At 33.8% G+C, this 22,190-nt stretch overlaps 1 protein-coding gene and 1 long non-coding RNA gene across 12 annotated transcripts in view; both read left to right on the top strand.

Moving 5' to 3' along the window:
* FSTL5 (follistatin like 5) overlaps positions 1-22,190 on the top strand; it is a 402,914-nt gene that overhangs the window by 352,778 nt on the left and 27,946 nt on the right. For 10 of the 11 annotated variants that reach the window (XM_068681113.1, XM_068681110.1, XM_068681116.1 and 7 more), the window contains 3 exons: positions 8,819-8,845; positions 12,443-12,561; positions 20,583-20,732. In XM_068681113.1, the coding sequence (XP_068537214.1) occupies positions 8,819-8,845; positions 12,443-12,561; positions 20,583-20,732 (296 nt within the window). The remainder of the gene's footprint in view (positions 1-8,818; positions 8,846-12,442; positions 12,562-20,582; positions 20,733-22,190) is intronic. The other variant, XM_068681111.1, reaches the window with a different exon arrangement.
* Positions 50-546, top strand: LOC137855256 (uncharacterized). Its single transcript, XR_011095642.1, has 2 exons — positions 50-127; positions 248-546. It is a non-coding gene; the product is annotated as an uncharacterized lncRNA (long non-coding RNA).

Raw genomic sequence — 22,190 nt, 5'->3', positions numbered from 1 at the left:
ATATTTAAAAAATACTAATTATCTCTGTATTCTGGTGTCGTCTTTATTAGCTCCTTACATGGCTTTTCAGAATGTTTATTTCAACATGTCATGACTTTTGTAGTCAACAGAGGCATGCAATATAAAGGTAAATAGGGCTGTACATCCCATTTCTACAAGAGAGGCATCTAAACTGCGTGAACTGTGTTTTAATTCTCTAGAGACTGAAACCTCTTTTTTTGTGCTCTGAATTCTGTTTTCCCTCAAGTTTGCAGTAAAATCCACTGAGAATGAAGTAGTTGGTCTGGGAGATAGCTGGATGACCCCTGAAGTGAATGGTAAAAACATTCTGAGATTAACGGCCTGGTCTAAATCCCACTGAAGACAACAGAATCTCCCCTACTGTAAAGATCCTCTAAAAACACCTGAGAGAATTCAGCAGTGTTGGAAAGAGTCTCTACTGTAATCACATTTGTTATATAAATAGCAGTTTAAAATCTGTTTTTAGTTTCATTCCGATGCAGTTCGATTATTCAGAATAGGTATTTTCACGGATTCATAGATTTATGTGTGACAGAGCCATTTTATGTGGCTCTAATCTGTCTTCTCCATTTCACAAGACATTAAATTGCAACCTGATATGTCTGAATACAGGTCTAATCCTTTGTTTGCCTGAACTGTATCCTCCCAGAAATGCATTTGTACCTGAGTTAAAGATACAAATAGATGGAAACTCCCTTATTTCTCTTGGTAATTTGCTTTAATAATTCATTTAATAATTCATTCAGTTTCCATTTTGAATTCTGTTCTTCCTTCAGTCTCCTCCTTTGAATTTCATTTTTTTCTCATAAATTAATGACAATTTAAGTATTCTTGCCCTGTGAATGTACAATTACTAAATATTAATTAATTTCTCTCTCATGAGAAGCTTCTCATGATAAGACAGTTACCATAGGACTTGGAGGGTCTTTTTTGGCCTGTAGATTGTAATTTGTTTGGGTAAGGTTTTCTTTAAAAATAAAAAATGGGAAAAGCTGTTTGCAGAAGCAAATGTATTATATGTTTCTTTAATGCTCTAGATAAAGAGATACGTACTTCCTAAATTTTTTGTTCTACATGCAGTCACCCTTCTCATATTTTTCCATTCAAATCAGCAGCAGAAATTTATGTTCATATGCTTACTTACCATAAGCACTATTATCCAACAGGTCTCCTTTACAAATCCTGCTTCTTCCCACCTCTCTCTGTCCCTTAAGTAGTCTTCATTGCTTTTCCCTGGATGTCTAAAGTTTTATTTGTCTATGTCAAAATATAATTTACTTTAGAAATGTACTTTACAGAGTAATCCAGGCTACTTTGTGGAACTCCATTATTTATCATAACAAACAAATCATAGACTTATTGGAAAATTACTTTATATTTCTTTACAAGTCATTGATGAAAATTGTTAAGATGAGACTCGCTGCCTATTGCAGCACTGTATTCTTCAATAGTAATTAATAATTTGACACTAAAAATTACTTTTTTGATCAATCAATTTGGCAATTTTAAATTAAATTGATATGTACATTTTTACCATTGTATAACTCTAATACTTAATCAGAAAATTGTGTGGTAACAAATCAGATGTTTAGCAAAATTGTGGTTTACATCTGTATTAATTTTTAGTTACCATACTTATAATTGCATCAAAGAATAATAATAATGTTTCTTTGACAAGATCTGGTTTCCATTAGAACGCACTAGCTAGTCTATAAATATATTCTCATCCTTTAATTTCTGACTTAATTGAATTCTGTGTGAGCATTGTCTATTCTTTTGTCTGGAACACATATCCTGCTCTAATTAGGCTTCATCTACCTGAGTCATTAAATTTCAGAGAGATTGGAAGAGGCAATGCAGGCATATGCAGAAGAGGCATGTATGCAGGCATATAGTACTAATATACAGACATTAGTACTCTGCTTGAACTTTCTAATATATATTTCAAAATTTGTTCAATACTAATAGCAGTAGGCCAAACACCTCCTGAAGATGATTTTAAGTGGTATTTTGATGTTCTTCATTTGAACCTGGTTATTTTAAGTATTTGTCTTGAGTATACATAATTTACCCTCTTTCGTTGCTTTGTAAGGTAAAAAATATTTAATCAGCCTTCTGTTTCCAATTATCATCCTGAAAATACAAGATGAAAACATTTATAGAATAATATTTTTGAGAACATTGAAAAAAATCTGCTTCATATCAGTACAGCTTAAACCCTGAATAGCTCTGGAATCAGGATGCTTTTCGTCTAGCTCTGGCAGCCATTTGTAATAACTGTCCAGCATCTTTGCTGCTGCATTGATGTAAAGGAATATCAAGCTGCTGGAACAACTGATAGAATAAAAATAGGATGTTAAATGTAACTAAGGTGACTTCCTTTTCTTAAGGATGACTATTTCTCTCCTTTTGTAAATTGGATCTTTATTCCAATACTGTAGCATCTATGCGTTAACTGATGAAGGTGGCTTTTCATTTTCTAGCTTGCAGTATATGCAGATGCACTTTAAGAAAGTCTTTTATTTTCTGACAGCTTTTTTTTTTTTTTTTTTAAAGCTATATTCAGGTGGTGTTAGGAACAATAGAATATGTTAGCTGAGTAGGGAATATAATGCAAAGCTAACAGGTATAAATATACAATTTTTTGAGCTTGGAAAGAGATAGGAGGGAAAAAAAATATACTAGCATGGGGATAATTAATGGAATTAGTGGAATAGAGTATATAAATTTAATCTAGAGATCTAAAGAAGAAAATTTGACAGTACAGAAATAAAAGAGAGAAAAAATATTGATAGTCCAAGACAAGGGAATATTTCCAAGGGTGACTCAAGTACTTAAAATTATGATATTCAGTCCCTGCAAAATACTTTGAAGTAAAATAATTGTAAAACTACTGTTGTGTTTTTTTGTTGTTGTTGTTGTTTTGTGTTGTTTTTTTGTTTGTTTGTTTTTTAATTTCTCCTAGACTTGGACAGATACATCAGTTTGGCTTAGGTTTCTTCTCCATTTCATCTTACCATAATCCTATCAAACTGGAGTCATCGATAATGAAATTGTTCTGTTCCCTTTAAAGCTTAATTATTTTTTAAACAATTTTTGTGTGTTGTCTTATTTTGTTTGTTGCAATGTTTTAATTTTCTTGATGTTTTCCAAAATCTTATTTTCCAAAACACAATTTAGCTTGCCACTGGTTAATGTCTCCTTAAGCTTTACTATATATTTTACTGAGACAAACACGTGCAGCTTAAGACAGCTGTCATGATAGAAAGATGTCAAGTAATGTTTTTAAGGCATTTTCAGTAATTTGATATTACTTGATGATGTTTTAATATTTATGAGGTTTTCCTCTTGGTTACTCGGTTTGTCCCCTATGACATCATCATATATTGCAAAACAACTGCAAATTCTTTCACCTCATCACACAACAGTATAAAAATCACCTGCCTTGTGAGTCTAGGGGCTACGTTTATAAAATAATACATCTTTTCCATGCCATTAAATAGATCTATTTCTATCACAGTACCTTTTTGTATGTAATGTTATAGTCCTAACACCTAGTAAGAGATTATGTGATCTGAATACTACTGTCTTGACAGGTTTATGGCCATCATAAGCCACCAGGCATCTCTACTGACTCGAGAATGAGACTAAAAGCCTTTTGACTGTGATTTATGGCTTAAATTTTCTCTGAAAGGCTTTATGCAACTTTAATAGAATCTTCCTGTCACATATTATACTGAATGATACCTATTCACCTAATTTCCTCAGAGATAATTTATGCTGGCATTTTATTTTATGGCAGTGCTAAACAAGTTTATACTTGTTGACAGCATCATAGACAATGACTTTATTTCAAACTTCCAAGTACAGGGCAGAATTTGAGCTCATGAGCCATTTTTTCTTCCTACCAGTGTGGTCTGTATTGAGTTAATATGCTATAGGAAAGGAATTCAGCATGATTCTATATAAAGGTTTATAGAAAATAAATTAGAGAACAATAAGCTAAAAATGAAGACAAGCAACAGATTTATTCCAGCAATACCAATTCACATAAATAGTTTTACTGAAAGATTTGAATAGTTAGTCTTTTTATAAGTATGTGTATCAAAATTGACTCAGGTGTATGAGTGAAGAAATGTTTTGTCTTATATGGTTATCCGTTCTGAAATTACATATAATATATAACAGCTGAATGTCAAAAGTCTCTGACAAAGCTTCTGACTTATCCCTACTTCATTTAGTAAAAGAAATGGGGGGGATTTTCTAGTCATTGTTTCTATCCAAAGTGGGTAAGAATCTGTACTGCTGTTAAATTCTGCTGAAGAATTTCATGAAGTACTAAGGACAAAGTTTACTGAGAAATGCACAATCTATTACTATATAGCCAACTGAGAAAATGAATAACAAGGATGAAGCATAGGCTTTCAGATTTTGTTAGCTACTCATAATCAAAGGCTAGGACTGAGCATAAAAACATAGAATAGCTATGTAAGGACCGTGAAGAGTTTTTTTATTTTATTTTTTTTAATGGAGAAGTATGCTTTAAAATTTTTCATTTTTATTTTTTCTCTCACTAAAACATGGATTTTCCCCTGTTCTGCACAAGGTGGGGGGAGAGAGATATGTTGCAGCATTCTTTCCAGATGTCTTCATGAAAGGCCTGTAAATGAATAGTGGAATAAAATAGTTACTTCAATAAGGTAAATAAGAATAAAGAATAAAATAAGAATAAAAAGAGGAATATATGTGGATTAAGTAAATTTTACATCCCTATAAATGCAGGGCACCCAGCATTCATGTAGCATCAGATGGATCCCAGATGGATTTCCCAGAGCACACTGCAAAGAACCTTTCCTCTCTCATACTATGTTGGCTTTCATCTTGCATAACAAACAAAAGCAAATATTTTCACCTGACAAGCTGAAAAGTTATCTCTGTCCTAACACCCACCAGTGTGCATTGCTGGGCACTACAGCATACTGCTTTACAGCTGCTGCTCATCCTAACACATGAGCTTCACAAACACTTAAGGCCAACAGAACAGCTAGTTCAAGGTCAATAACTTGCAAGGTTGCAAACACATCCCATACTATTTAATAACTGTATATTGTTTGAATAGATTTATTTTAATAAATGAGGGACATAGGGCATAGATGGAGATACTGGTCCTCCATCTTAAAATGAAAAAAACTTACTGAGATCTGTCAACAACTATGTATTTTTAAATTTGGGGACATAGATGTAAATATGTGTAATCATTGAGTATAGGATGTGACTGAAGGTGCTAATTTTGGTTTAAACTAAACAATTGCTAAACAATATGTTCCTTAACATACCTTCCAACTACAGATCTACCTGGTCCAAGTCCTTTGTCTAAAGACTGGAGATCTTTCTTGAATATAAGTTAGAAGACTGATTAAAAACTATGTGAGGTTTCTTGACCTGTATTAAATGAGGTGATGATAGTCATTTATGATTTTATATTGCACTCTTAAATAACATCTCATTTTTCTTCCAGCTGATCTGTTAATTTTAAAATGAGTAAGTGTGAGGCTAAGCACTCTTTTTATCCCCTTTAATTGTTGTTTCTTTTTTATAATATAGCTCAGAACCATATATATCATTCTACGTTAACACAAATTAATGTGTTCTGTACTTCACATCTTAAATCATTTCATTTGATGCTATGTAGTTCCACACCGTTGAATAGTTGTAATTACTTTTTATTTTCTTTCCTATGTCACCTCTGGAAAAAAAAAAAAAAAAAAAAAAAAAAAGACTGATAAAAAGTAGTTTATGGCTAAATTTACAGGACTTCAAGTGCAATAAATTACATGGTTCTTTCCTCACAATGTGAAGAGAAAACTAATTTTAAAGAAAACCTTCCAGGTTTCCTTGGGGAAATTAATTTACTTTTTTTTTTTTTTTTTTTTTTTTTCCCCAGAAGAAGACTATATAAGATTGTATAGACAAAACATAACTGTCATCTGAATATAGAGAAAAAAAGAAACGCTGGCATACAGAGAAAAAGGACACATCTAGAGTTCTGGGTCCATGTCTGGGTGCCCCAGTGCAATAGAAGCATGGGGAGAGATCGGGAGGACTGAAATTGTTTCTCCTGGAGAGGAGAAAGATCATGGGTGATCTTATCCGTGTGTATAAATTCTTGATAGGGGGAGTCTCTTCTTTATTGGGGAACCAGTCTCCTCTCTGTGGTATCTATTGGAAGGACAAGAGGCACTGTGTACAAACTGAAAGACAGAGAATTCCATTTAAACATAAGAAAAAATGTTTATTTATTAAGGGTGATGAAATACTGGCACACTGACTCCACAACCCCAGTTGTGGTGTCGCCATCCTTGGAGATACTAAAAACCTAACTGCATGTTTTCTTCATCAATCTGCTGTAGTTGACACTGGGCAAGAGGAGCTCTCTGGGTCCCTTACAATCTCAATTATTGTGTGATGATTCCCTAATTCTATAAACACTTGGGTTAAATCAAGGGAATAATATGTGCTCAGTTCATACAGCAATGGTAAAACTTGCAAGTAGAGCTTTCTCATTCCTTCCTCAACTCTTTCCTCTGTGTTTCTTTCCTCTTCCCTTATGTCAAACTGTCAGATTTAACACTTGGGCAAAGGAGAATGAATGTTACCACCTTAGTATTCCCTCTTTGCAGCTGTCGGCTTTTATATATAATAAAAGCATATGCATGCATGGTGTCACAAAGAAGGTGCCATATGTAGTTGGTGGGAAGGATACTAATGTTTTGTGCTGTTAGCACAGGGTATAAATTTGAGAGCCATACTAGTTTGTTAGCAATTCAGTCACCATGAAGTTTCAACACAGTTGGATATCTAGAGGATGCATACTCAGCAGTGTAGTCAAGATTTCATTCAAAGCTGTTCTCTTCTGAAAGTAACAGCCTGGAATGAGAAGAGAAAATATAAAAGCAGGTGATTGAGAAATACATTTGAAATACGTTGATTCCTTTTTGATTTTAGCAATTCAACCGAAATTCTGCGTCCTGATATAAAGGGGTACTACTCAGCCTGGGTAAGTGACAAGATGGCACACTGCATTCGTCTTGGATTTTGGCAATTTATTGGATTGTAGTGGTTCAAATATTAAAGGCAAGGATGACATTTGAAAATAGTATGCCCATAGCACTATTAGGTGAGGACTAAGCTGTTTTCAAGACAATAAATAGAACACAGACTGAGCATATCTGAATGAGCTGTTCTTCTGTTCTGTGGTGGGAAAGTGAAAATTTTTATTCCATCGCTCTATCACTTCACTGATGCTTTTTACTTATATAGGGATCTCTCATTTGTACACTTCAAAGCACTGAAGTTAAAAAGCAATCACCACCCTCGTTATATTAAGGGATAATTGAGTGACACTGTGTCTAAGGTAATATAGTGAGGTAGCTCTGTTGAGAGAATTAATGAAATAAAATCAGCAGACGATTAAAAAAGTAGTAGAAGAGAGAAAAAAAAAAAAAAAGAAGAAGAAGAAAAGCCTAATGGCTGTTACCCAAAGCTCTGAATCATGAGCTTGTCAGAAAGTAGACTGATGCTTTCTCCAAGGGCCTCTCTATATATTTGATGATCTATCTCTTTTGGCAGAGCACAAGAACGAGAGAAATGCTGCACTGCACAAGGCAAAAAGCCCATGTAGGCTACAGTCCTCTCTGCAGCAGTGCCCAGCAGATGCTTGGCAAAATCATAGTGTTTGGGTCTTTTCAGGAATAATGGTTCTTCCTGCTTGTACTCTCAAGCTTGAACACCCAACATTGTTTTTAATAATGTCTCTTCCATTACTTCTTCCAAAATTTTTCTTTCAATATTCATTAATGTTTTTAGCTTTTGCAACACTGTTTCAACAAATACCACAATTTCATTATTTACCATGTGACATGTTCTGCGTTCTATTTCTTTCCTTTAAATTTTCCTCTGTTTTTTAAGATCACTATATTACAGAACACTTGTTTTTCAGTGGTGGCATTTCAAACAATTTACGACATGCTGAACTCTAAATATTTTAAATTTGCACAGTTATGCTTTAATCCTTTTTATTCTTTCCAGGCAGAAAGAGTATGAGTAGTAAATTGGCATAATTAGTTTTCATTGATCTCAAAGGTCTAAAATCCAAACATATACAAGGTGGTCAAATACATCTTAATTTTTCACAGAAACAAACAAAACAAAACAACAACAAAAAAAAACAGAGTTGCCACACCATCTTATAGTTTCCATTGTGGTCTTCCAAAGATAATGTCAAACATTATCATGTCATCTTCAGTGGCATAGCTGTATTACAGCAATACAGAACAGTATCTTGTATGCATTTTTCTTTTTCATGTTCCTCTCATAACTATGTTCTGAAATAAATCTCTTCAAAGTTCTGTTGTACTTAAAGGAAACGATGAAAATTATATCACCTCTAATTAATATACATATTGATATACATAATAACACATATAAATATATGTTTACGAAATGTGCTATTGATTAAAGGCCAATGGAGATAACTTGGGTGGGTGGGGTAGCTTTGTTGTGGTGGGGTTTACTCTAACCCCAATAGCTATGTTGGTAAATCACAACTTTATCACATGACATGGAAAACTTTGTTTAATCTTATTGTTAATTCACTATTTCCATTGAATTACCTGTACATATATTTTAATGAATCAGAGGTTAAACCGTCTTAATTATGTCAAAATTGTTCTATTGTTTGTACTGTTTTTTTCTTGTTCATTTATTTTTTCCATTCTCTCTCTCTTACATGCTGCAGTTGCAAATATATTGTGGCGAGAGCAAGGTACTAATATAAAAGTTTTCTTCATATTTTTCTATATTATAATGAAATGCTCATCTTTTGTTCCTAGGTTGTTTCATTATTTTCTCATAGTCTACAGTTATAGTAATTATCTTCCTCCCTTGCAATATTTGAGGGATTTGGTTTAAAGAAAAAATGTAGTGGAAAATAATCCTTTAAATGTGGGTGCCTTTATGAACTGTTTTTCCATTTGGAGAAGGAGGAGCAAATAAACTGATCAAAAATTTTAGACAGTTACTCAAAGGAATAGAACAAGAAACTCAGATTTAAAATGCAGGCCTTTGTTTGCTGACATGATAAATCTTCCCACCAATCAGCTGCATATATGCTGTTGATCTTGTCTGAATCATTCTTACTTGTGAAAATGATAATCGTTGTCAGTTTAGTTAAAATTGAGTTTCCTGCTTCTTAACAAGACAAAATGTTTTCTTCTTTACATACTCAGGAGGGGTTTGTGAATGTTGGGGTAGGGAATGGAGATTTGTGATTAGTTTTGTGATAGACTGAAGAATAAATATAAATACAGACAGTATCAGATGTTAAAAGCATAGAAAGCATGGAAAGTATATTTTACTAGGGAAAATAGGTATTTTCATATACATACAAGATAATATTTTCGTAATTCATACTGCAGAAAAAGTGTCACCATGGAGAAATATCAAAATATCACATAAATTAAGTGAAAATAAGTGTTGTTGTGAGCTCTCATCTCTTTGCTCTAAGTATCTGGATCTTAAGTTAAAGTTTTAATTTAGGAATTTATGTATTTCAGGAATAGGAGATATTTCAAGTATTTTCTTTGAAATATTGATAATACTATACACGGCTCAGCTTTTGCTGTGAATTCATGCTGCAAATTATATTTCTAGGTGTTTCTTAAATTAATATTTTAAGAATTCAAAAATTTGTTTTCATTTGCCTAATTACATACTAGACTTTAGCATTTATCAATATGTTTAAAATATGAACTAGGCTGTTGGTTTTACATATATATATTTATATATATATATATTCCTATTTTATCAGTTTCTCAGCTGGTATAAGCAATCACTTGCCTGATTACATTGCTCTGTTGGCCTTGCAGAGTGTAAATGATATGTTCAGAGTTTCATACAATTTCACTGTTAAAAGTTAAACTGATAAACAGATGCTTAGCTCAAAGTTTTCAAATGTGTGGTAGGCTCTCTGCTTATTGGCAGAGTGTCCATCAAAGTGTTTTATCTTTGTGTTTTTATCCTTGTGTTTTATCTTGAACAAAACTGGAAAAGAGTGTGTAAGAAAAGATTTTGAATGTACCTTAGAATGCAATACAATAATATAATGCATACACAAGCATAAATGTATCACTGTACAAATGGGAGCAAACCCAAACCTACCATCAGTTCTTTTTTCCAAAAAGGTGTTAGCCAGTTTTAAACATAGGATCACATTTGTCTAAATGCAGCGAATATATTTAAAGTTGTTGTTTTTTCTTCTGGCAGAGAAACTGTATTATAAAAGTACTATTTTATGTTGGGGGAGGCAGGGAGAGGAGAGAGGGCTTGCAAAATTACATGAGATGTCCTGAGAGGAACAGCTCCTGTATTTGTAAAGAACAGGCTTGCCTAAGTGATTAGATATTTATATAGATATTTGTAGATGAATGCTCAAAGGAAGAGATTTGGGGTCATAAGCATGGGGATTATGTCACTGGATCCACAGGTAAAGTTCCTTATGTGAACTGGCTGCTCTGACTCAAGAGAAAGGGCATTTCTTACTGAGTCTCTTTCACTGACTTTGAAGAACATTTTAGTGAATGTTACTATCTGGACACCAGGAATACAGCCATAAAACTTTGGGTTGTGCTGCTGTGCACACATATTATCTGCAAATTAGCAAGCCTGCTTTGGAGTATTGTCAACTAAGGGGGACATTTTAGGAGTCAATTTATTAAATGACTGTATCGCTATTGGCTGATTTACTTCCTCACATTCTGGTATTACTTATTCTGATAATAACTATAATACACTTTAGGGCAGTGGGTCCAGGGAGAAGGGAAGACCTTGTTTCGTCCCAACCAGATATACATATTTATTTTTCACTAAGATACAGTAAGTCAGTTGCTCAGCTATCTGTGATGTTCACTAGAAGGGGCAGCTTAACTTCAGACTTGTCTACAAGTTCCAGCAGTTCTTACAGAACACAATGTCAGGCACTTTCTAAAGGAAGAACTTGGCATCTTCTCTTATATAGGGTATGTGCTTTACCTGCAAAGGCATACGCAAGTATCCCATTAGCTAGTCTGAACATATTGCAAAATATTCCCTATGCCCTTGATATGCTATTAATAGATATATGTGATAGAAAGTTAGGAAAGCCCTGTATGGAGACTGTTCTTTCCTTCTTTTTAGGACAACTTGACAAGACGTGGGAATGATTCTAGGAGATTTCTCAAAGATAATTGAGCTTGCTGTTTTTTGGCATGGCCTTGCAGCCCTATGCATCTTACAGTCTTTTAAATGACCTTATTTAGACTGTGAATTTGTATGTATTTACATACATATAAACACCTATGTACATAGGTACATATGTGCACAAACCCTCACTTCCCCCCCCCCCAACGTTCACATTATTTTATTTGACATTAAGATGTTTTCCTTTTCTATTAGCATAGGTTTTCCTTTGGAATTTAGAATAAGCAGAGTTTCAGGCTCAAGTTTATTTTTCCTGGGTTTTATTTCTGTGATCATATGTCAAATGTTGTTATGTCAAGTGGAAGCTTAGGTTCTGTACACAGGAGACATCTACTTTTTTATCATTGTAGCCCACAGTTTAGTTGTTAGAGTTTATTATAATAATTTTATAAGTAAGGTGATTTTCCTCTTCATAAAATTCTGCAAAGTCATTCATCATAGCAAATCAACAATTGTCTTAAGTAGTGCATGGTAAACTTGGAAGGATGTTCTTATTCATAAGCATGATCTGGTTCCCACCTTCTCCACAAAACATTACATCATGCCTCTCATTCAGCAACAGTGCCATAGGATTGAATAGTTCTATGAATACTTGTGTCATTTCAAATTTGGACTGAATTTCTCTCCAGCTCTGGCTTTCCAAAAAAATTCAAGAGAAAATATTTCCTTTTTGGACTAAAAGAACTGTCAAATATAGCAAGGATTTATAACAAAGGCTTTGAACTTCTCTTTCAGTGCGATACAGAAATTATTTTAACTCTTCCATCCCTCAGGAAAAGAAAAATAAGAATACATGAAGAATATATATTCATTTTATTTCAATGTAAATTATTTCATGAGAAGACTTTCATTACTGCAGCTGTCAAACTATAGATTATATTTCTAGATCTATATTCATAAAGACAATGTCTTACCAATGGAGAAAACTGAAATTCTGAATAAGAGCTTTGTTTTAGTTTTACAGCAGAAGATCCCATAGGATTGGTTGTATTAGCATAATACACATTAACAAACTGATCTTATACGAGTAATATGATGAGGGTTTTACTTCAATATGAGGATTTTCTTTCTTGTGATTATTTAATTTTGTATTTTTCAATGTGTGTGTGTTTTTTTTTTCCCTAAGGTCTGGGAATTGGGAACATGTTTTATGTTTTTTATGAAGATGGAATCAAAGTAATACAACCAGTGGAATGTGAATTTCAGAGACATATTAAGCCTAGTGAAAAACTCCTCGGTTTTCAGGCAAGTTTTTTTTGTTTGTTTTGTTTTTAATTTACATGTAGTATTTTCTCAATTATAGTTTTAATTAAGAAATGCTACTTTAGTGTTATCTGCTTGATAAATTCAGATATTCCTTCTCAGTTAATGTATAACTTATAATAGTGTACTCAAAATTTGTTGTCTTGTCTTTGATCAAATTCAAGCTTTCAGTCTTAGTTTGAGATTGAATTTATCTCCTCTGCTTTTCTTACTCTTCTTTGTCTTTCTCTTTTTTCTTTCTCTCCTTCTCTTTTCTCCCATTCCTTTCTTTTAACAGCTCTGTATCTTCTCTTTATTTTTTTCCTTTTTTTTTTTTTTTTTAATGCAGTTAGGTGCCTCTCTATTACTCAAGGATTAACACTCTATTAAATATAATGTCTGAATTAATTATTTTAATAGTTTCTTTTTCTCCACTGGATGTTTGTTTATATCATTCTACCATGGATTTTGTTTGTCTGTATTAAACTGTCAGTTGTCATGAAGCAAATCCTTATCCTGATAAACAACCTTAGAGCTCCACTAAGTTAGTAGGGATGATCAATGCTTTGACTCCAATTTACAGTTCGTATGAATAGTTTCAGTAACATTATTGTCAATGGATTTATAGTTGCTTTCACCAAATCCTGAGCATTTTTGAAGTAGCTTTTATGTATATCACTACAAAAAGCAGTAGTGCATTCTCCACTTCCATTTGTTCTTTCATTGTTTTTCCTTCACTGCTAATCAAATCGCCAGCTGACATGATGCATGTTCTCACAGGAACACTTGGTACTAGTCACTACATTGACTTGTTTTATATGATCTATTAGCTTTCAAAAATAATAGCTTTTTTTTTTTTCATTATTTGGATTTGAATGAGTGACCTTGAAATGAGAACCCATGTGTAATAACCCATGAGCTGTACAGTTTGTTTTTTCCCTAATACCTAAAGCACAGCAGAACAGCACAAAGTAACAGCAGAACTGTCTCATTGGAATTTGCCTCTTCAATTTACATTATTGATGTCAAAGGCTGCTGTACTCAACAGCAAGATTTATTTTAGTGTGAATAATTATGCTTTGAACAGCTAATCATACCTTGATTTGTGCAGCTTAAGTGAAATTAGGTTGACACAGCCAAAAATAAGCCAAAGAGCTTTTTTATGGCTGTTTAATTCAAAACCTGATTATTTAAGAAGTCTGTTAAAATTTTATCGGTCTAAAGTGCAGGCTAGATTTTAAATGTATTTTTATTGAAATGTGGTAATAATCAGGATGGATAAGTCAGACTTAATTCCTTTTTGTTGCCTTCAAACATAAATTAGCATAATAATTAACCTCCCCCAACCATCCCTAAAAAAGAAACCAGGAAAGCAGACTACTTGACAGCTTTCATTTTTTAAGTAGGTGTAGACTTGTGCTTCTTCGGGTATCTCTGGTTTGTCGTAAAATATATAGCCAGAAATTAGGCTTTGTACTTGCATGCATGTCATTTTGTCCATTAAATTCAACAATATTTCTACTTATTCTTCTGAACACCAAAAACTTCTTCCTTCACTTATAATAGAAGTTAATAAATCTTTGTTCTTGCAAGAAAAAGAGAAAAAGATGAAATGTGAATTTAAAAGAATTTCTTGCATATACTGTTAATACTATTACTAACAGTAATACATATAATAGTACATAACTGAAAACCAAACCAAACCAAAAAACTCATGGAGCTTTAGATAACTGTTGCCTCCTTTGCAGAATGTCTTATTTTCCTCTTTGGAAAAATCATTTTCTCTAAATAATGATAACAAAATGACTCAGTTCTATCCCATGGTCAAATTTTTACCTAGCTCAGCATGTGACTGTTTAATGGTAAGAGCTGGTGTTGTAAATTGTTGCTATTAATTCTCTTCAACTGTCATATAACTGCTAAGCAGAGATGTTGCTATATTGCATATTTTTAAGTTGCTTTATATAGCCTTTCAAATCTATGGTGGCTATTGCTAAGAGAATCTGTGTCACTTAGCTCTTAATATAGGTGTATACCTATAGGAAATAATTTAGTGCTTGCTTTAAACTCTTCCATTTCTTTACATTTTTCTCAATTAGCTGCTCAAACGATTAGTAAAACTCCAGTAGACCTCTATCACTGTCAAATATTTGGTAAAGTGTAGAAACATTTCTAAATTTTGCAGTGCAGTTTAGGTACTAGAAGTGAAATACACATGATACTGCAATGTTCCTTTCTGGCTTTCCTGTTTACTTGTCAGCAAAATAGAATTACCTTTATCTGAGCTTTTGTAAAAGAATGAACTCTGGTGTTTCTACACGGCATTGCATTGTGTTTTGAATGAGTGGTGCGGTATTTACACATGCTTATTTAGCTATGTTAATTTTCCTAAGGTAAATACAATTTCTCAATAACGATATACTTGAGAACTCTTATCTAAATATTTAATTGCCTCTTATGCAACTGAGTGTCAATACAGTGAAGCACTTTAGTGTGTGCCTAACATGGGAATCAATTAGACTTTTATTGTGTTTAAAGTGAAGGAAAAGATTTAGCGCTTTACTGGATCATCTTGGTTCACAGGAAGTTATAAAGAGCTTCCTCCACTCCTTCTCAGAATCATTTAAATTACTGGAATATTCCAAGTAAGTACCAAATGAAAGGTGACTTTTATTGGGCTAATATTGACAATTCTGTTTAAACTGTTGTCAAATAGATTCTTATCCATGCTCCAAGTACAGCTTCTCAGCAGTTAAATGTATTCTCATTCTGAAGTGTTTGGGGCATATTCCTTACTAATATGGAACCTCTATTTATATTCTGCAAATTAATATTATCCAAAGCCCTTGAATTCTAATTCTTATGCAACAGTGTTTTTATTTTACCCTCCAATTAAAATACTTGGGGAAGGGTGGGGGAAGGCAATTTAAAAATGTTGAGATTGATAGAAAAATCATTCTGGGTTCAGCATAATTCTGATTCCCTTTTTATTACAAGAACTAACACATCGTGGCCATATTTCAGAATAAAATAGATATGTGTTTGAATAAACTGAGACTTCTAATATTTGAAGTTGAATATGTGCTAAAGGTTGGAACAGAATGCTTAATTTCATAATAATATTCAAAATGTTACTATTTGCCAGAGCAAAGTTTCCACTGGATGTAAACTTGAGACACAGTAATTAGTCCACAGAAATTTCTTTTGTTTACATATTTACACTCTTGTGACACAGAAAGTGTAGTAAATGCATAATTGTTGAGGAAAAAAAATGAAAAAGGTCCACAGTGATTTTCACTGTTGAATAACAAGTATGTTCATCATATACAACTTTCTGTTGTAAGATGGAATAGGTGATGTATAAATTCAAACCTGGACAGATACACTCCTCTAAATGGTTGATGTTATCTTACTATTAGCTAATTAAAGTATAGGTGGAGTTTTCATTATACTGCTTAAAGAGATTTACTCAAATTCTTGTTAAAACACATAGGACTCTTGCATTAAGTCTAGACTTATAAACAAGGAGTTTGCACACAGAAATCTGTAAACATGTATTTTCTCCTGAGAATTTTGCCCCAGTCTAGTTTTAAAAAATTTCTGTAAGGATTTATTTTCCTCCGTTTGCTGACATGATGTAGGGTGAGACAAAAGTCTGATTAAAAGTCTGGGAAAAAAGCAATGAAATAAGTTAATGTTCTATCAGATGTTAGCTTTTTCAGAGAATGAATTAGGAAAAAGTAAATTGCTCATATTTTAATTAGAAGAAGAAAATGGTGGTTTTATTCTTATATTTCAAGGAGAAATTATTTTAACCAATTACCCAACCTCTGGGGAAATTAATATAGAGACTTAGAATTATTGCTTCTAATGTCAAAGAAATCTGAACTGTCTAATCAGATAACTGCTAACTTTTCAAAAGTAAGATTTTGGTACCATTGATTGAAGTTATTTCTGGAGCTTCTAGATAAACATGAATAAGAAGGGAAACAACTGCATAAACCCACTGCTGCTGGGGAAAAAGTCTATTTTGGATATGAGAATTTGGGTGCATATTTGCTTTGGAGAAACACTTTTTTTTTTTTAATTTTGGAGCAGAGTGAGAGTTGGCATTGTGTTATAGGAATTTATAACAAAAGCAATATTCTAAAATGAGTAAATTGAATTTGTATGTGTAAATTTATCTTTCTCTTTCTATTTTTTACTTTTGATCTAAGACAGTATGGTGCTTTCTTCTTGCTGTATTGAAGTGGAAAAGAAGGATTGAGTTTTATTAATTATCTATGTATTAAGAATCATGCCCTGTAGTTTCTAATTTAAATAAAATATGTGTATGCATACATCTATATACATATATACATATATGTTATTTAGGTATGTAATCTTTTACATTGAGAGAATATTTGGAAATACATTTCAATCAGTGTTTTAAACTCAGATTCAGGAAAATAGCTCTGTCCTGGTATACCTCCACAGTGGGAGGTACAATTAATCATTTACACTAATCTATATGTGCGAGGAACCTGAATTCCTTCAGTGGGAGTTGGTGCTATTTTTACATGGTATGTTGAATGTGCCTTTGTAGAACCACGGCATCAAAAAATGAAGAAAACTAAGGTGAGATTCTAAGAGAGATGACTGAAAAGGACACAGGATAAACATTTAAAGATATAAACATTTAAGGATACATTATTTGAAGTAATTGTTCGCTGAGGACACAATAGGAATGTGTAGAACAATCTAAAAGTAGTTATCTGTTTAGATAAAGAATGGAACTAAGACAAGGCGTGTTTAGAATAAATATAAAGCACAATTTGAGATCAGTGAACAATCTTCCACTTGAAGTGACAGTTGCACAGAAGACGAATGACAGTAGATCTGATGATTGCACATAATATTAGAAACATACTTGTTTATGTTGACACTTCACTTTATATAATGAAAAGCTTTTAGCCATGTTTAAGAAAAAAAGTTTGCTTTGTCACTATGCTTATTGTTCTTTAAAAACAGATTTTAAACCTCTCTAGAGAGTGCATGGCTTTTTTAGCAGTGCAAGATATATCTTACTCTTTATATGTCTAAGTTCTGCTGAAGGTCCTGATTATGTGCCATCCCATGGAACCTGAGTTTAGTAACTTTTCCTTATCAATGTGATTTCTGAAAGACCTTCGCTTTGTTGAGGTTTTAGAACCACATAAGAACAAACAGGGGCTATTGATCTTCTGTAAAGAAATGCCTTCCGTTAGAGCTCAAAATTGATTTATTTCTTATTTGACATATAAAGATTGAGTGTATTTTCTCAAATGTACAGAGGCACAGCAGGCAAAGAATGTTGATGAAACAGAAAAGTTAGCATTGAAATGCATCATCTACTTCTTGAAAACATTGATTAGTACTGGATATGCAGTCATTGGTCACAGCCATCATAGGGAAAAGTCCCTTTTCACAAGGGAAATGCACACCTAGTTGACCAAAGGAAGCCAGCTGATGTAATCATTTTGGATTTTAGCAAAGCTTTCAATAACATTTCTCACAGTATCTTTCTGGACAAAATGTCCACCATACAGCTAGACAAATATATAGTACAATGGGTGAACACTTGGCAGATGGGTTGAGCTCAAAGGGTTATAGTAAGTGTGGTTATACCAGGCTCTGATGGATTCTGCATCTGGAAAGGGACAATTGTGGATATACATGTGCAGACTTGGGGATGAGATGGAGAGGAGCCCCACAGAAAGGGATCTGGGGGTTTTGGTTGATGGCATATTGAATATGAGTTAGCAGTGTGCCCTGGCAGCCAAAAGAGCCAGCTGTACCCTGGGATGCATCAAGCACAGCATTGTTAGCCGGTCGAGAGAAGTGATTGTCCCTCTCTTCTCTGCACTGGTGCAGCTTCACCTCGAGCACTCTGTGCAGTTTTGGGCACTACAGTATAAGAAGGACATAAAGCTGTCTGAGAGCATCCAAAGGAGGGCTGAGAAGACCAGTTTCTAGAGGGGAGGGAGAATGTCTGAAGAGCGGCTGAAGTCCATTGGTTTGTTCAGCCCAGAGCAGAGCAGGCTGAGGGGAGGCCTCATGGTGGCCTGCAGCTCCCTCACGAGGGGAGCAGAGGGGCAAGCACTGAGCTCTGCTCTTTGGGGACAGTGACAGGACCTGAGGGAATGGTATAGAGCTGGGACAGGGGAAGGTCATGCTGGGTGTGAGGAAAAGGTTCTTCACTGAGAGGGTGGTTGGGGACTGGGACAGGCTCCCCAGGGAAGTGGTCACAGCAGCAAGCCTGTTGAAGTTCAAGAAATGTTTGGAAAATACTCTCAGACACATAGTCTGTTTTTTGGGTGGTTCTGTGTGGAACCAGGAGCTGGACTCCATGATCCAGAGAAGTTGTATATGCCTCATCCCCAGAAGTGTTTGAAGCCAGGTTGAATGGGTCTTTGAGCAGCCTGATCCAGTGGGAAGTGTCACCGCCCTAGGCAATGGGGTTGGAATGAGATGATCTTTAAGGTCCCTTCCAACCCAAACAATTCTATGATCCTTGTGGGTCCCTTCCAACTCAGGATGGTCTGTGATTCTATGATGTATTGTTCTGTCACATTATTTTTCCCCTTCATTTAAAGGGAGTCTAAGGCTTAAAAACAGAATTATTTTTAAAGATCTCTTCAATTCTTTCTGTTCATTCTCCACTGAAGTCATCACCTGCTGACATAATTATTTTCATAGTGACCAGTTATGATGCGTGACACAGAGCATTTTAAATTAGGAGGAAGTGCAGATAAATGCTAAAAATAAATAATAATTTTATTTTGTTGAAATTGTCACTTGCAATGAGAAGAAGAAAAATAAAGAGGGAAAAGAGGAATAGGTCAGGAAAACAACAAAATAAACTCTTGGCACGTGTTGTACCTCTCCATGCAGAATATTTTTCAGCTTTTTGTTTTTACATAAAGTTGATATCTGTTATAGGAATAAATCATACTATTTCATTAAGAGAATTTCTAAATACGGTATTGTATTTGTCCAAATATTTTTTTTTAATTTTGATAAAAACAAAACTTTACTTAGAATAAATAGAAACAGAGATATAAATACCTATATATATGATGAGCAGTAATACATTTGCAAAATATAAACAGTGAACATAAACTAGGAGAGTTAGTAATTATGGAATATGAAGTATGATTTCACTGAAGTCAACAGGAATTTTGTTTTTGTTTTAATTTAATCCTTTTGCAGGGATGGAAGGACAGAGGGGTAAGGAATGATAATTTGAAGCAATTGATTTATATGGGGTTTAAGACTAGTGTGATAGGTCTCTGGAATGTCTTACAGCACGAGCAAACTTCTGATGCAATGGATCAGTACTCCACATGACCAGAAAAGCAGATGCCTCTAATTACTGTTGCTTTGTCCCTATAACACATGGCAACATGCGCCACAGCTCCTCCTCTTCCCTTGGCCTCCAGCTACACAGTCATCTTTCCAATTTTATATTTCTGCATCTTGTACCTTCCTTACTGCTGTGTCCTCAGATGTAAGCCCTGTCTATAACAGCATTTCTTTGCAGTTCTACTGTGATGATGCAGAAGGGGGAGTTGCAAGCTCAGTACAGCAATGAGATATTGTGCATCTAATTTGTATACATTATTTGTTTGTTATTTTTAAAAAGTTTTTTTGCTTACTTTATTTCTACATGTATTATTGTTTCAAATGGGTTTCTTTCTCAGGACATGTGTAGAAAACACACATCCTTCCTTTGAGGACAGAAATGCTAATGCTTCCTGAATGTATTGAAGTATGTTTTACACTTAGAATGCTTGTGAGTAGCACTGTTTACAACATGCATTTTGGCTAGCCTCAATATATGTCCTGATGTCAACTTGTCCTTTTTCCTTCCCTAAATTTTCTGAGATTTGTATTTTACAGTTAAAAAGGGGGAAGAAAAAATATTGTTATTTTTCTAATTTGTCTTTATCTATTTCATTAGCTGTTCTGATTCTTACACTTTCTCAGTTTCTTTTGAAATCTAGGATGAAGTTTGTCCCAAAGCTGATGGAGATCCTGTTCAGCGGTGTGTATGGGCAACTGCTGTTAATGTAAAAGACAAGTTTATTTACGTGACTCAGCCCACACTCAACAGAGTACTTATTGTTGATGTACAGTCTCAGAAAGTTGTACAGGTATTTCTAATTTTTGAGTTGATGTCTAAGTTTTTTTCATTATATTTTGGAAAAAAAAAAAAAGATGCATTAGTTTGAGAGTAAACAGTATCTGGAAAAAAGCTCGTTTACATTTAACAACAGTTTGCTTACTTATTGTTCCTGTGAATAGTCAGTTGGCAGGGACTGAATCAATATGAAAAAATACCTCTTACAAATATTAAGTAGTTGAGGAAATGTAGTTCTTTGGAAAATTTCTGAATTGAAGTACTTTTCACTTTAAATTGAAGGTATAGAATAGTATTTTATCATAATGGAATTTAACTGTTTTGACAGGAAAGGTCAGGGGGTTAGGTTGGCTACAGAAGGTGGAGGGCTGTTACTCAGTAAACTTTCAGATAGAGAAATTTCTGTAATTGTGGAAGACACAAGACCATGCTTAGCCAAGATCGGAGGCTGTGATCTGGAACTTCTCTATTGCTGTCTGCCATGTAGGTAGTACTGTCTGTTTCTCAGCCTCTGAGAAATTATTGGAGATACTCTGCTTAATCAAAATAATTCATTGGCTAAAAGAGAGAAAATGATGCTATGGTACAGAGATTAACTCATATGGTTTGTAAAAGACCTTGTAGTAAAGGCAATGCTAAGATACATACTAGAGTTTGGAGCAGTACAATTGCTTCAAGAGAGCCTGAGAGTCACAATATAATTCACATGGACAGTAGCTTCATTGGGATGGAATAAAAATTGAAGTTTGGTTGCCATTATAGAAATAAAATACTATAACCAATCTACTTGTGGCTTCTCTCTTACTGTCTCTCTCCTATTCTTTTTTTTTTTTTTTTTTTTCCTTTCTCCCATTTCCACTGGTATCAATGTGTATATCAATAAGTGGTGTCAATGTACTGTGAGGTTAAATGGGGGACGCAAGGCCAGGTTTTATTCTGTTGAATTGTCAAAGGCATATGAGAATGCATTTAGCAAATCATAGCTATAAATCCAGCATATTTTAAATTACTTTCTGATTATGAAGAGATTATTTAAAGTCTTAAAATATTTATGTTTACAAGGCATATCAAAAAGGCAAAATGTAATTATTTTACTTATTTGGTTTCTGCCTAGTGTTCCTACCATACTACACTTTTTTTTTTTTCTTTATATTAGATTATATTTCATAGTATAGTCTTTAGTTTTTCAGGCAGGTGTCACTTGAACAGAAAGGTAAGTTTTATTTGGCTTTCAGTGGTAAAGAAAGGCTTTCAACACAGGAGTGTCAACATTCTTTTGGGGCTTGTGTTTTTTTTTGTTGTTGTTGTTTTGTTTCAGCTTTGGTTGGTTGGTTTGGTTTTTATTTGAGTACATTACAGATCATACAAAATCTTCTTGAAATTTGCTTTAAAAGCAGGGCTATGCTTTTTCTGAAATAAAATTATTTCCTGGGCAAAAGCTCTGAAGCTAGTTAAATTGTTAACAATTCTG

The sequence above is a fragment of the Anas acuta genome, chromosome 4 (genome assembly GCF_963932015.1).
Source record: "Anas acuta chromosome 4, bAnaAcu1.1, whole genome shotgun sequence".
Lineage (NCBI taxonomy): Eukaryota > Metazoa > Chordata > Aves > Anseriformes > Anatidae > Anas > Anas acuta.
The sequence above is the reverse complement of the archived record's forward strand: the minus strand, read 5'-3'. Positions and strand labels throughout refer to the sequence as shown.